The 15,624-nt window shown below is 40.7% G+C and overlaps 1 protein-coding gene across 2 annotated transcripts; it reads left to right on the top strand.

Moving 5' to 3' along the window:
• Window positions 1–115: 115 nt before the first annotated feature.
• Window positions 116–15,349, top strand: HSD17B7 (hydroxysteroid 17-beta dehydrogenase 7). 2 transcript variants are annotated; one of them, XM_025173866.2, is made up of 9 exons: window positions 116–356; window positions 3,090–3,293; window positions 4,514–4,606; window positions 8,390–8,501; window positions 9,885–10,079; window positions 11,160–11,264; window positions 12,675–12,731; window positions 13,383–13,481; window positions 14,208–15,349. In XM_025173866.2, the coding sequence occupies exons 1-9, from the start codon at window positions 133–135 to the stop codon at window positions 14,304–14,306; spliced, it is 1,188 nt and encodes a 395-aa protein (XP_025029634.2). In that variant the 5' UTR covers window positions 116–132; the 3' UTR covers window positions 14,307–15,349. The 2 variants fall into 2 exon arrangements, with proteins under 2 accessions (XP_025029634.2, XP_007439378.2); XM_007439316.4 differs by having other exon boundaries at window positions 119–356; window positions 8,387–8,501; window positions 14,208–15,348.
• The last annotated feature ends 275 nt before the right edge of the window (window positions 15,350–15,624 follow it).

Below are 15,624 nucleotides of genomic sequence, written 5' to 3' on the forward strand. Positions count from 1 at the left end.
CCCGTAACTAACGCGAGTGGGTGAGTTTCCCCAGTTCCCGCCTTCTTCGTCGTCAGACTACGGTCACGCCATGCCCTCGTTTCCTCATTTGCTCCAGACCATTCTCCCGACGTGGGGCCGGAGGCGGCCGTCATGCTGAGCCAGCGAGGAGTTGGTGAGGAGCGACGTCGTGCTTCGGAGGGCGAGGCTTCGAGCTCGCTGGGGCCGCCCAGAAGGAAGCCTCGTGGATTCTTGGAGGCGGAGCTTACCGTTATTTGTATAGACAGTGCCAGTGCCTCCTCTCTGCTTTCGTCCTTCCTTGTCGCTCAGTCCTTAACAGCCATGCAAAAGGTAGCTGTAGTCACCGGCGCCACCAGGTGAGAGTGGATCGCTAAGATAAAGCCGGGGGAAGGGGGAATTTAATCTGTTTATGCAATTAATTTGAAAGGATGTGACGGTCGTAATACCTGTATCCCGTAGAACACGATCCGGCGGGAATAGCATTCTTAGCTCCAGTGGGATGATGAACCACGCGGTTAAAATCTTAGCGTAGGATCAGTGGGACTTAAAAATATTTTACTCGGTTGTATTGTGCCCAGGCTACTTTTTTACATTCTTTTAATATTTTAGTATTTATGGAATGGCTTTTTAGAACAAGCTGCCTTGGGCTCACCATCCTAAGACGCCTCGTAGAAAGCTCGGTAAAATGAAAAGGGTCTGTAGGATAAGGATAAATGCGGTGGAACAGAACTGAAATGTAGATGTTAGTATAATAAATTAAAGGATGCCTTGCTATTTTTATTTAAGACTCGACTTTCGTTCTTGTCAGCTTGCCTAAAGTCTTTGCATCCCTTAACCAAAAGTAGGATAAAAACAGAACTGCTTGGCTTTTTACTGACTGACTGCTAGAACACTATACAGTATTCATGTGCCTTACCTTTCCGCAAGTGAAAGGGTTAGAGCATGCTGGCTGGGGAATCCTGGGAGTTGAAGTCCACCCATCTTAAAGTTGCTGAGGTTGAGAAACCCTGGGTTAAAGGCTTTATAAATTAACTGGATCTTAAAGGAAGGGATCAGCTGCAGTTTTGTGACGAAACGAGGTGTTTGGGTGTTTTATTACATGATAAAGTTTTATTTATTTGAGTGAAAAGAGGAAGAAACTTCTGTTAATATTGTAACTTGGAGTCACCAAATTAAGTGGACTGGCAAGACCAATAAAATGAAATAGAGCCAGTTTAGTCTAGAGGTTAAGGCACCAGGCTAGAAAGCAGGAGACTGGGAGTTCTAGTCCCACCTTAGGCATGTAAGCCGGCTGGGTGACTTTGGGCCAGTCCCTCTCTCTCAGCCCAACTCACCTCACAGGGTTGTTGTTGTGGGGAAAATAGGAGGAGGAAGGAGTATTAGGTATGTTCACCACCTTGAGTTATTTATAAAAATAAGAAAAGGGGGATAAAAAAATCTAAAAAAAAGATACTTCTTCCAAATGTATAATTCAATGATTGTATATGCCACCATCTAGACAAATAGTTACACTAAGAGTTCAGAGGTAGGAGGAAGGCTTTTTTCTGCTGCGCCTACCCCTGGTTCCAGAACGTATGGTACTGATCTCTTTCCCAAGATGCTCTTGAAAATCTCATTTAGATCTCTTCTTGGGAGAGAATGGGATACATTATCCATAGAAGAAATCTTTTCATGCTTTGGGCAATGTTTTTGAGCCTTTGCAATCTTAGTCTTGAAACCAGGCAAGGCAGAATGGTGGCAATTTATTCTATAACTGCAACCAGAGGCTACTTTGGAGAAGGGCAAATTTTTGGCCAAAGGGTTCCAAGTGCAGTCTACAGAGTGAAGGTACCTTGTTAGAGGACATTATAACCAATAAGGTAGCTCTGCCCCATGCTTTGAAGCCATTTTGCCTGTACCATATCGAACAAAAGAGCAAGACCTGTGGGTAGCAGGAAAGCAGGATGGTCTGTATACTCTCACTCCAGGCCCTACTTATCCAGAACTGCCACAAATCTCTCATGTCCTCCATGCCAGTCTGATATGGATTGGTGATCTGCCTTTCCCACTGTAGTCTCCTTGGCAAGGAAATTTAGTTGACTGTATATGTGAAACAGGTGGCAGGTAGCTATCTTGGACTTTGTGGATTTTAGCATCCTCCCTACCAAACAGTTTTTTTGCTTCTGGAATGACACAGCTATATTTCTCAAATATTACTGGTGCTAATATGCATAACAATTAGTGATTCCTTTCTAGCTCTAGCAGCCTGTCTATATGCTTGTCACACTACCCATTTGTCTGTATTTCTAATGATATCCAGTTCTTTGGATAATGAACCAACAGCCTTCTACCAAAGATGGTGATGGCAGATCAATCTTTTGTGCAAGTCTGTTGGATCTACTTATTTATTAGATTTTTATCCCACCTTTATTATTTTTTATAAATAACTCAAGGCAGTGAACATACATAATACTCCTTCCTCCTTCTCTTTGCCCCACAACAACCCTGTGAGAGTGACTGGCCCAAAGTCACCCAGCCGGCTTTCATGCCTTAGGTGGAACTAGAACTCACAGTCTCCTGGATTCTAGGCCAGCACCTTAACCACTACACCAAACTGGCTGTCTTATACTTATTCGCTATACTCAACGAATTGGGTAATCCCTTATAAATAAGTTTTTTTCTTCATTATAATGATGTCCTACCTCCCCAAAATTCACATTCATCATATCTACATAACTGATGGTAGTGATATTATCTGTCACAAGAGAAGAGGACAGGAATGTACCTATAAGCTGGATCCCGTTCCAAGGTCCTCTTCTGCATGCTAAATGAAGTCATTGAGGGCAAAGCAAGACCACCTTCTGTCCACCAGTGAAGACATCTTTCAGGGTCTGCTGGTTCACCTTTCCTACTATAATGTATCTCAGAACAGCTAATTCATAAACCTCTCTTAACATCTCCAGAAAAACCACTTTGGTATCCATGGAATGTATATGTTTACAAAGAGATATTAGGGAATATAATTTCTCAATTATTGCATAATGAATTTCATAGAGGTTTGATAGTGATATTCTATGATGGGTCTTAACAATATATTGTTACTCTTGCAGTGGAATTGGATCTGCACTGTGTGATCGTCTGCTCCAGGAAGATGCAAACATCCATATTTGTTTAGCCTGCAGGAACATGGAGAAAGGCAATGCCACCCGTGACAAACTATTATCCTCCTTTCCCCATGCAGACATCAGCATAATTAAAATAGACGTTGGTAGGCTGGAATCTGTCTTCTGTGCAGCTGAAGAAATAAAGATGAGGTATGGGGAGAGGGAGGGCAATTGGATGAGTAGCTGGAAGCAGTCTTACAAAGAATTGTCCTGTTATGTACCTCAGTACATCCTGTACAGTCAGTTCCCCAGGGTCGACTTCTTGGTCATATTTGCGTAGCATATTTCTACAGTAAGTTAATTTTGAATAATTGCTTGAGCAATAGCTATATTAAGGTTACCAGTAACCTTTTTTAAACCAGACTGAAACATTCGATAGTAGATACACGTTAGGGGACCAGCCACAGAACGGCAGTGGGAGGATGCAATGGAGTTCTTACACTGTTTCTTCTGCAAACACCTGATAACATTGGCTAGCAAAAAAGCAGCTAGAAAAATGGGAGAAAGGCTTTGTGGGGGAAAGGCTTAGTTGCAAACCATACTTTTTGCTGGTCCCAAGCATCCTGCAACTGCAACTAATTCTAATTTTACTTTTATTGTCTAGGCAAATCCATTCATTATAGTTTTTAAGCAATAGTCGGTTCTAATGTAAAATGGCTGATGCTGAGATTTTTTTTCTTCAGTTCCTAGAATTCTTTTCTTTACTTCTGGAGTATGAATTATGGAGTATGTGACAAACATTTTGCTGCCGTAGTTTAACTGAAAAGTTGTTAGTCCAAGCTTTTCTGTTGGTCCAAGTATTGGACCAGTAACAAAGATCATTGTGCTTATGTAGTATGTGAGTAGATCACCTGAATACCCTTCATACATTTTGGACTTCAACCCCATCAGTGCCAACAAGCATATCTAATGACAAAGTATTGTGAGAACTATAGTCCCAGTGCATAATGGCTGAAAGTTTCTTTGTACAGTTGGCAGAATCAAGTAGTAAAACTTCCTGGACTTTTCCTCTTCAGACATTGATGTTTAAATGCCCTGTTATGAGGAGAAAACTATTCTTCCTAAATGTGAATACATAGGGACATTTTTTTGTTGTCTTCCTGCCCAGTGAGAGTCATTCTAACATCAGCCTTCTGGTTTCAGTCTCAATCAGTTCAGTTAAGCATGAGCATGAACACTTAGTCCAGAACTTCCTCCTCAAGGAAGATATGATTTTATCTCAGACATTACACACTAACATTATATTTCTATGTTAGTTATGCATTTATGTCTTCCAAGTTAAGCTACCCTATTAAGCAGTTTTTTTGCAAAGGGGTTTTGAGACTGCCTCCTTCTTCTTGCAATAACCAGCTCTTATCTTCATTTGGTAGATTTCACCAGTTGGATTATCTCTTCTTGAATGCTGGGACCATGGTAAATCCACGTGTCAGTTTCTGGGCATTTTTACGTGGCCTCTTCTCCAGGTATATTATATAAGCCGTGTCATTTGTTGTTCTTTTTCTGCATGACTCTGAAAATCAAGGAAAGGATGCAGTCCAGTAAAGGGTAGTAAATAGATAGGTTAACCAAGGTTGGAATCTGGCCTTACTCTTCATCCATGGGGACCATTTCCTGTGTTAGGAACATTATATCCACACAATGGTCATGCATTTCCCTCCTTGGAGCCAGAACCATGCTGCATGACACTTTCTGCTTTGTAGAGAGCAGAATCCTATTCACGGCTACCCATAGGCTTTTCTTCATCCTTTCTTGTGTGCAATATTGCTAGAGAACATATATCCAATAGGCTATTTTGGACATCCACAAATTAGAAGCTCTCTTTTCATGTTTTAAAATGACTTTCTACCTTTCACAGCTTAGATATTTGCTGTATGCTGGTGGCAGAAACTTAAAAGCCCTGACTTAAAGAAAGCCCAAGTCTATTATCTGTTTTGTGGAGTCTTTGATGCCCTCTGAGCTTGGTGGTTTGCTTGCAGAGGTTTCATTACCCAACTAGGTGAATCATCAGTGCAAATGAGTGTAGAGTTTGCTCCCTGTTTATATACAGTAGTTTGCCCTACCAGTTTTGGTGGGGGTGTGGTTGTCTCCTTGGTAGTCCCTTGTGTCTGTTGATGGCTGATTTGTCTGAATGCCAAGCTTCCAGAAATTCCTTAGTGTTTTTCTTGGAAGCTTGGCATTCAGGCAAATTCCTGGTAGCTTGACATTCAGACATATTCCTGAATATCAATTAATCCCTTATTGATTTGACAAATTAATTCATAAAAGTACCAACTTATTCCTGTACAACTTCCAAGAAACAACAACAGTGTGGGCCAAAAAATGCCAACATGGTACTAACCAAGATTTGTCTTCAGATCTGACACTTTCTCCAGTAGCCATTATATAGCGCTATTGTCTCAGGACCCTCTGCCCCTCTCTTCCTTTTGCAGGGCTTTACTAGAGATTATGAGATAACTAACTTTTTAACTAACCCCCAAAAATCAAAAGTAGAGAGCCAATTTGTTGAAGTGGTTAAGGCACCAGGCTAGAAACCTGGGAGACCAGAAGAGATAATCCTCCTTGAACAGTTCCATATTTCTTTCCATGCAGACAGATGAGAAGGAACTCAGGTTTTTACATAAGTTTAAGAGAACGAGGTCAAAGATCATAAAGAGGAAAGAATCTTTGAGCCCAGCATTCCACCAAATGACAATGAAGACCTATTATGGGTAGATTAGTCTGCTAAGAAAAAGTTTTAGGATAGGAGATGCATATTTTGGTGTTGCCCTTTCTGAGAGAATCTCTGATACAAAACTTTTTCAGGATTGGTTGTGAATATATAGCTTCTGCCACAGACTTGTACCATCCTTCTCCTTCCAAATTAGAAGTCAGAGAAAGAGTAGACATCAGCCTTAGTGCAAAATATTACTTATATGACTTCTACAGAGTTGTTCATATATGTGCGTACACAGACAGATCGAGATTTAATTCTTGGAACTCCTGAATGGATTTTAAAAGTGTTTCTGTGGTAGATACATGTACATTTAGCTGGATCAATAAAAATAAATATTTGGAAAGATAAGTGTGGGGTGATTTTGTTTGTTTATCTTTTTGGCCACATGATGTCTCTTGTCACTGGGGCTGCAGGTATAGGAAACCTCTCTGACAAACTTGTTAATTTTATGGTCCAGTCTTGCTAGAGTATTTGTATTTAGAATAAATTCAGCATCATAATTTTTCTCTCCCTTTTGCTGTTTCCCATTTTCATATTTCTTTCACTTTAAACCTGTGTGTGTCTTTTTACTTTTTCACCCATTCTGTTAAAATCTTTCTTACCAAGTTTCAGATTTCCTAATCTTCTCACATTTTGGACTGTTCCCTGCATATCTGTTCCTTTCTTGGGTCATGTATTTCATATCCTTATTTCTACCTTTTACAATTGTGCACTGAGAGGCAACTTTGCCCTTTGTTTTATCTTACCTTGTTTTTAAGTACTCTGCTAAGAAAAAATGGTTTTTTAAAATTAAAATGTGACCTAGACTCTGAAAATGTCTTGTATGGACATGTTATCATTTGGTCTTCATTAGGGTACTTAGTCCTTGAGTGAAATTACTACCATCTGAAGTGTCTTTACATGAAGGCATAGACAAGAAATGTCATTATTGTTTGATAGTCAGGGATTCTCTAAGGTTGATGTAGATTTCATATAAAAGAAGATCTGATTCTGACTCCATTAACATCTGTGCAGAAGAGGAAGGTCTTTTAGCAGGTGTAGTTCCTTTGCCCAAAGTCCTGACATTAGCACTTCTTAGATGTAATTACTGTATCAAAAGTATTGCAGTTCTTTAGGGTTACTGTAGTTGTTTTGTGTGCCTTCTCAATTAACCAAACAGCATAAACTATATCTGCTCATGAATTCCATTTTTCTACATTTTCTTTTTTTTTCTTCCCTTTCAAAAAAGGTTGTTGTTAAAACTGGGAAGACATACAATTAAAAATGAGGGGAAACCGTGGTGTTAGAGGGATGGTATTTTTAAAACTTAAATTCTGTGAAGCTTACCTTTTTTCCTGATTATACCAAGAGCTAGTATTCCCAAGGAAGAATGCTAGAGTGGCTTAAAGTCTAACATGTAACCTTATTTACACTTGTATCCTGCTCTTCCTCTAAGGAGTTCAGAGCAACGCACGTGGGGTTCCCAGGTGGTTTCCCATCCCAATACTGACCAGGCCCACCCTGGTCTAGCTTCAGTGATGGAACATTCTCAGGTGGAACAAACTGAAGCAGTCCTCTTTTTCCCAGTATGTGCTACTTCATGTGCGACATAGGAACTACATTTTGCTTTGATTTTATATAACAAACTTTATTTGAATAGAGTGATTTACAACCTTCATCTTATTTGTCCTGTTGATGAACTTGAAGGTAGGTCTTTCCCCATTTTTACCGGTGAGGGTAATAACCAAGTAGAGATGCTTCTCCAAGATAATTGTAATCACTGGATCCCTCTGGTGGCAGCACTGATACCTTCATTCTGCTTGTATATTGCCCATGTGTTCTGTATCAACTCTGCCTTGTTTTTCATGTTTAAATTTCTTCCCATTGGTATACAGTTGTAGCTAGCCTTGTGTCTTCTACAGGAGAGGACAAGTTCACTTTTGTCCGGCCTGCTCATAGTACACATATAGCCATATCAATCAAAAGTATCACGCAGATTGTTTTAGAAATTGCAGCTCTTGAAATTTGTTGAACTGACGTCTTCTGATTTACTTCTACTTTGCCCTTCATATATGAAAGCATTTAAAAGTCCTCCTGATCAATGTCCAATTCTGTAGCAGTGTTTGAATTATACACATGGCTTGAGGTTTTCCAAAAGTTCATCTGCAAGTATTTACATTGCAAGGAAAACATAATAAAGTCCTGCTAGCTCAGGTCAGCAGCAGTTGCAGTAGAGGCCACTAGCCCATTGTATGTTATAGAAAAATATAAGAATTCATGGCCCACTTTTTGTAATTTTCAAGTCTTGGAGAACATCTAAAACTTCACCAGGGACTGCTGATGGTAAGTTTAAGAATCATAGTGTTCTGCAATTTTTCAAATGAAAAGCAAGTTAAGGATTCTGCCAGTTCTTACAAAAACAAAACAGGAAAAATCAGCCTCTACCCAAATGCTTAACAGCAAGGAAATAACATTTTTGGTACTGATATCTCTTAAAGGTGCCAATCCTTTCTTTGGTAACATTAAATGTAATGTCTTGTCTTCTTTTCAGTAGAGTATTTCGAATGCTGACCACAGCAGAGGGCCTGATGAGCCAGCAGGACACAGTCACTCCAGATGGCTTACAGGAAGTCTTTGCAACCAACTTCTTCGGACATTTTGTATTGGTAGGGACATTTTGAGCAAATGCATGTATGTGTGATGGAATGGAATTATGAAGGCCAGGCTCAGGGAGACAAGCGTGTTCTTAGTTCACCGGAGGAGCATGGGAAGTTCAAGAGGATGAGGCTGGCACCTCCCTGAGGAATTCACGGTGTTGTGGCTGGTTGCTTGGGAGCTAGGTTTCAGTCTGGGGAGATTTTCTGTCTAGAGGTTGTAGCTAATAAACACAGTAGAACTGAATTTGCATTGTCTCGTGGAGTTCTTTGGGCTAAACCTGACAGGATGTCTCATAGAACCAGATTTTGTGTATTTGGTCTTTAAAAGTTTGTATACGATGGAATCTAGTCTACATACTGCACCGATAGGATATCAGTTCAGTCCAGGCATTCATCTAAAACTGAATAAATGGGTATACAAAAATGTATTATTCTCCATGCAAGGCTTTGTTCGCAGATTTTCATGCACTCACACAAAGGTCTGAAGATGATTTCTAAGTGGATTTCTCTGAACATGTTTAGTAGCTTCCCTGCAATTAGCCTCCACCAGTCTGGCTAGGGACACTGAAGGAGGGCTTGCCTAGATATCCCTGTTCCATTTTGGTCTTTACATATTCGGGCAAAACCCAGAATAACTTTGGTATACCCTAAGTAGTGGCTTTATAGATTGTTCTGAGGTCTGTGCTTCACCTGTGGTTGGTCAGAAGATAAACTTATTTTATTCTGACTGAGCAATCAACTTATCAATTATCAGTATTCAACTGATAATAATTTCTTGTTTTTAATACAGGTAGCCCCCAATTTAAGAATGAGTTCCAGTCCTAAGGTCTGTCCTTAAGTGAAATTTGTATGTAAGCCAGAACAGTATTGTTGTATAATACTGTATAAGTACTATTGTTGAATGAACTCGGACCATTGTGTATTTAACTTGAATCATGGTGTGTTTAACTCGAATTTTGCTACAGTAGGCTCTGTTCTTAACTATGGGTCGTCATTAAACCAGATGTTCTTAACCTGGGGACTACCTGTAACAGAAAATGCTGGACACGTTCTTGCAAGAAGGGCTTGTATCCGCATTATGCACAAATTGCGTTGTGATACATTGTATATTCTTTCTGAACAGAAAAAAATTACACCAAGATTTCTCCTTGTAGGCAGAGAGCTAGAGAGCATTACTGCATAAAGCGGGGTCTATTTGGATAGTCTGTTGGTCAGTATTGGACAGTCAACCCCATCACACAGTGCGTCAGAATTTTGAGAACTGCTTTTGGCTGCTTTCCTCAGACTTCTGAAACTAGGCACATCTTCATAGCAGAACATATTATACAGCTGCTACATTTCGCAATTCTGCAGGCTTGAAATCTTAGGAAATCTCACTTTGTTTACTTTCAGATCCAGCAGCTGGAGCCTCTGCTTTGCTGCCTTGAAAAACCTTCCCAGCTCATCTGGACTTCTTCAGTCAGTGCCCATAAGTCTAACTTTAGTCTTGATGACTTCCAACACAAGCAGGGCAAAGAGGCCTACAGCTCCTCTAAATATTGCGCTGATCTTGCAAGTGTGGCTTTAAACAACCATTTTAACAAGCAGGTAAGGTTCAGTTCTTCTGTATTTTTAGGGAATTACAGCAGAAACACCAAAGAACAAGTTTCCTGTCCATGTGGATGGAAAGATAAGCTTTCAAGTTTGTGAATAATGCTTAGCTGAGATTTCTGAAGCTTAGAGCAAGAGAAGGGGTGGCTTTATAGGTTTTAAATATCTTATAACATCGGCCTTCATCGCAACTAGGCACTGTAAACAAATCTACCAAATGTACAGAGTTCAGATAGAGACACATTTTTACTTTTTTGGATACATATTGATGCAGATTTAGAATTTGCCATTGTTATGACCCTATCTGATTATTCAACAAATAATCTGCCTATGTATTACACTGGCATTATCAAGGTAGAACATAGTCATGACTTCTCCCATCATGTCTTTTCTCCTATACTTTGTCCTTCTGGCCACCATTTCTCCCCATATGAGCCAGGCCCCACATTTAGAGAGAAGACAAATGAAAGGGCTGAGATTCAAGATTTGGGAGGCAGCAAGCAAGAAAAAGCCAGGCTACTACGTAAAAGTACAGCAAACATTCTCCAGGCTAGTTTGAACTCCCTCATAACGAGTCTCTGGTTACTACAGATGCCTAGATTTTAGAGATGGGGTTTGCTTCTAAGGTAGAAGTTGCACCCAATTCATTCTCTGCTCGTGCCATTGTGTAGTTTAGGTTGCAATAATTAAATGATTGGTCACTTAAATTTCAAACTCCTATATAATTTTGAAAGTTCCACCAGGAGGTGAGAAAAATTGTCCCATTTGGACAACAACAGCCACCCTCTTTGCCAAAAGATCCCTAAGCCTTGAGAGCAATTTCACTCTATGGAGGTTCCTCCACATAGGCCTCAAGGCCAACTACCTCCCTTTTGCTCCCCTGGTGGAATAACTGAATGGGGCATTAACTCAGTAGTAATTTCGGTGCTGGTTTATACTGTTTATATCCACAAAACACAGAACAGAACGTTTTGGAAAAGGAAGCTTAGAAAAACATTTATTTCCTTCCTTGTATTTTATTTGATGAACTTCTCTCCACCTCCCATTCTCCCCTCCCCCCATCTTTTCCCCAACTAGGGCTTATTTTCAAGTGTCATGTGTCCAGGTATTGTGATGACCAACATGACGTATAAAATGATGTCCCCTGTTTTCTGGAAGCTACTTTTTCCTTTCTTATGGCTGGTAAGTGCCTTTTGAAGCATTATTATACCACAGATGTAAACTTGGGGGAGATGAGGATTGATTCAATTTCATAAAGAATCATAGGAAAAACTGAGTTTGCACCCCAGGAGTCAGCTTACCGTGAAAAATACAAAATTGTAGTGTAGCTATCTCTTACTTTGCTGTACAGGGATAAACCACTTAGTACCTCAAGATGCCAATGTTACACACGCTGCTCCCAGGTTCGGCTTATGGTCGCTCACTCACACCCAGCCTGTTGAAGTACATGGATCTTGTCAGCCCCCCTTGCTTTCTACCTGGGTTTTCCAGATAGGCGCGGCTGGAGCAGATAAAACACACAGCCTTGGTCAACAGCCGGGAGATAGTTAGGGACACACACAAATCACTTCCAACCAAACACTGAGGCACAAGAGGTTCTTTGTTATACACGGAGACCCAGTGAATTTAAAGTAACTGCAAAACTTTACTGGTTGCAAAGTACATTTGCTCTTTCTCTCTCTCTCTCCCACACACACATACATGCTCATCCACACTTACCGACATCCTTCCCAACTAGGCTGCCAGGCACTAGCTAGAGGGACGGAAGCCGCCAAGTCTGGATCCAAAGATGACTCAGATGACTCAGCTCAGACGACTCAGAATGGGCAGGCTTTGGGAGCCCTTTTATCCCCAAAAGTCCTTGCTTGGTTGATTTACAAGTGGATGAGATTGGGGTGAGGGTTTCCATGTGCTCAGGCCCAACTTCTTTTGTTTGGTTCAGGTCCTTTGTTTCCTTAACAACTTGCCTCCTTCTTATCTACCTTCCCGAAGGGATCTCACAGACAAGATTCCTGGCTTTTGTCCTCTCTGCTTCCGTGCCTGCTTCATCTTTAGGTTATGGCAGCTTCAGCCTAGTCTCACACCAGTATGCCCCTAGACACCTTCATTGGTGCCCAACAGGTTCTCTGTCCTTTTGATTTTCTAAAGGGATTCTTTGCAAAGAAATAAATAAAAGCTGGCATATTGCCAAGGGAAGCACTTGTGTTTAGTATCATATTTACTTAGAGGTCTACCTTTGGTATCCACAAGATTTGATTGAGAGGATAGATCTGGTTTACCTTCTGGTAAATGGGTACTTTGTTGGTGGCCGTGTCCACTGTGACAAGGCTCCCATGGGGGCCATATTGTGAATACATCCACCATATGCTGTTAAAATTCCAACTACGTTCTTAGCTCAGAAAGGTTGCCTATGCATCATATACAATAGTACCATAGTGTAAGTCCTATCTGAGAATTTTCTGACTGGAATATTACCACTGTTAATATTCAGTGAATTGGTAAAACTGATTCTTTTAAAACTGATTCTTTAGTTGCAGTGTGTTTCCTCGGGGGGAAGAGAAAGCTAACTTCTTGCTTTTGTTCCTGTACCAGTTACGCCTGTTCACCTCCACATATACTCTGACACCATACAATGGAGCAGAAGCACAGGTAAAGTCCAAGTCTATGTCCATGGCTCAGATATCTTCACAATCCATTTGGTTCTGTCCTGTTCTGTGTAGGTCCCATGCCTCAAAGCTGATAGCAGTTTTCTTGTGGTATAAGGCAAAACTTTTGCAGATATTGTTGGTTTGGTCTTCTATCCATGCTTGCTTAGCATATTTCTTTTAATGAAAAAGAAATAGGCAAGTAATCTATAAAAACAGCATACAGTATGACATGCATAAAATATTTCTTTCCCTCACTGCTGAATGACTGCAGATTGATCTTGTAGAGTTAGAATTCAGGAGCAATGCTCAGCAATGACCAGGATAGATGGCTTGGCTTCTGTCATGAGCCACGAGTCAGAGTCAGACTCTGAATCATGGCTCAGGACAGCTTCCATGCACTCTGAAATCCAGCAAAGTGACCTTAAAACCTGAGCAGTGCTTCCATCTCTTTTAACATATTGGTGTTTTGCCCATGCTCTAGACTCTGTTGACCTGCTTATGATCTTCTTTAGGTGCTTCTCTTTCTCTCCTCTTACCACTCCTTAGATAGATCACCCTGTTCCTCAGTTTCTGTGAGGAGGCTCCCTGTGCTGTCACGGTGTGTCTTGAATGGAGAGCCCATGGGATAAGAAATGCTTGTGTTCCCTTCTAGATTTGGTTGTTCAAGCAGAAGCCAGAGTTGCTGGATCCCCTGGTGAAATACCACAGCTGTACCACCTTCTTTGGGAAGAATTACACTGAGACCCGTAAGGTAAATCAGTTCTTTTGAGGGAGTGATATGGTAAGCACTCTTTCTTTTCCAATGTTATAGTGTGCTGGGCCATATAGTTCTGGACTGTTCTATACCCAGGCAATGTAAATTAGAGCCCCCACTGAGGATTACCAGAAAGTCCTTTCCTCACACATCTTATAAACATCACACCGGCAAATGTTAATGTGTCTGGAGTTTTAGAAATTGGAGGGCTATTTCTCTGCAAATCTTACTTACTGCAAGCATCCCCATCTTTCTTCATTTTTTATCCCCCTTATTTTCTTGTGTTAGAACCTAGGCACCAGCACATTTTTGTTATGCTAAGTACTATGGTATGAGCTGATTTTACAAATAGCCACTCTGTCCCGATGTGGCAGACACATGTGGAAACAGGGTTTTTTAGGCATATCCCAAACTGGATCTTGACAAATATACAAACCTCGCATTTTGAGTTTGTCTCTCCTCACTCCAGTCTAGTTTCTGAGTCTCTCTACATACAGTATAGCTCTAGGCAGAGATTCAGCTGTTGCAGCATCCAGGGATCTCATTTAATCTTCTTGCCATTCAGCTTTTCTGACATTGGATTTTGATTGCGCATACTTTCAGCTTTAGGAGCTTTCAGTTGGGTGCCTCTTGGGAGTGAAAGATCTCAAATAAGAGACAGAACCTGAGCTAGCCCTTTAAATCTTTTCCCTCCTAATTACTGCCTGTTCTTTTGTCTTTCAGATGGATCTTAGTGAAGACATGGCAGAGAAATTCTACAAGAAGCTGTTGGAATTAGAAAAGCAAGTTTTAGTGAGCAGCAGTTGCTCACATAAAAAATAGCAAGACTGTTGGTGGCAGGAAAACGTTTCGTCTACCTGGAATGCTGTTTGTTATTCTTGTTTGCCTTTGCAAACCAGATTTCTCTAGTGGGCTGCTTTTGGGTGATTGTGGGGCTAGAGCATGAAAGAAATCAAAGTCACCTTATTATCTTCTCCCCAAGATATTTTTATAATGTCTTTTTTTTTTCCAACACCCTAATGGTGTTGTTTTTTAATTCAGTGTATGACACCCCTACCTGGGGCCCCAAACACAGTCCTGGAATTTGATTGTATGAAAGAAGTCCAGACACCCCTGCCTGGGGACCCAAAACTGGGGGCGGGGGGGAATGGTAGAAGGACTGGCCTGTCTGGAGCTTTTTAAAGCCTTGCCCCTTTTTTGGGCACATGTAAAAAACAGTGCAGGGTTTTGATCCCATAGTTGAACTTGCCAACTTGACTTTTTATTAACTCCCCCCTCCCTCCTTGAATACCGCCACACCATGGCATCTTTTCTTTTCTTTTTTCAAAAGACTGTATAGTCAAGGTAATAGTGTTGAGCATTTCTGTAGCTCTAGATGTTCATGTTATTATTTTTTCCTTAACATTGTTATTTTCTCTAACAAGATAGTGTTTCTTTCAAAGTAATGCACTTTGGCCATCTGAATGGAGTGACCATCAGGCCAACCAGCCAGAGTTTTCAGTGGTTTAGCTGCACCAGCATCTGACCAGAACACAGTACTGGACCTGCCGGTCCTCCAGCAAAGGCAATAAGTCATTCTGTCTGCCCTGCAATGGCAGAGCCAGGTCTCTCACCACAGACCTCAAGATCCAGAGGGAGCACCAACTTTAGTTTTTTTTTAATTATTATTATTTATTTCTATCATGAAAAAAGCTAAGAATATTTACTGAGACTGTTACTGCAATGAGCCTCTTTGTCTTTTTGTTGGCAAACCTCTTTCAACCTCTCAGTATGCCCCACTGATTACAAATGGACCTTACCTCTCAATAACTGTGCCTGTGGTTAACATTGCAAATAAACTTTTGGACTAAGTTGTATCTCAATAACAAGATGGTATTCTTAAGGTATTACATCCTAATTTTTTCCATCTGTTTTTTATTTGAAATATATTCTTCCTCTAATGATTGGAGGTGGGTTACAATACAATCTTATTTTTGTGTATAAAGAAACCACTGAGTTTAATGAGAGTCTCTGATAAATATTGAGGATTGCAGCTTTTAAGGAAGATGTAGGCAACCTGGTACTTTCCAGGGATCTTGGACACCAGTACTCATCAATCCCAATCAAGAAAGCCAGTAGCAAGAGAATTAAGTCAATACAC

Source organism: Python bivittatus, unplaced genomic scaffold (genome assembly GCF_059951505.1).
Source record: "Python bivittatus isolate LINGU-HERP-01145 unplaced genomic scaffold, Pbiv_v1 ctg000700_np1212, whole genome shotgun sequence".
Classification (NCBI taxonomy): domain Eukaryota; kingdom Metazoa; phylum Chordata; class Lepidosauria; order Squamata; family Pythonidae; genus Python; species Python bivittatus.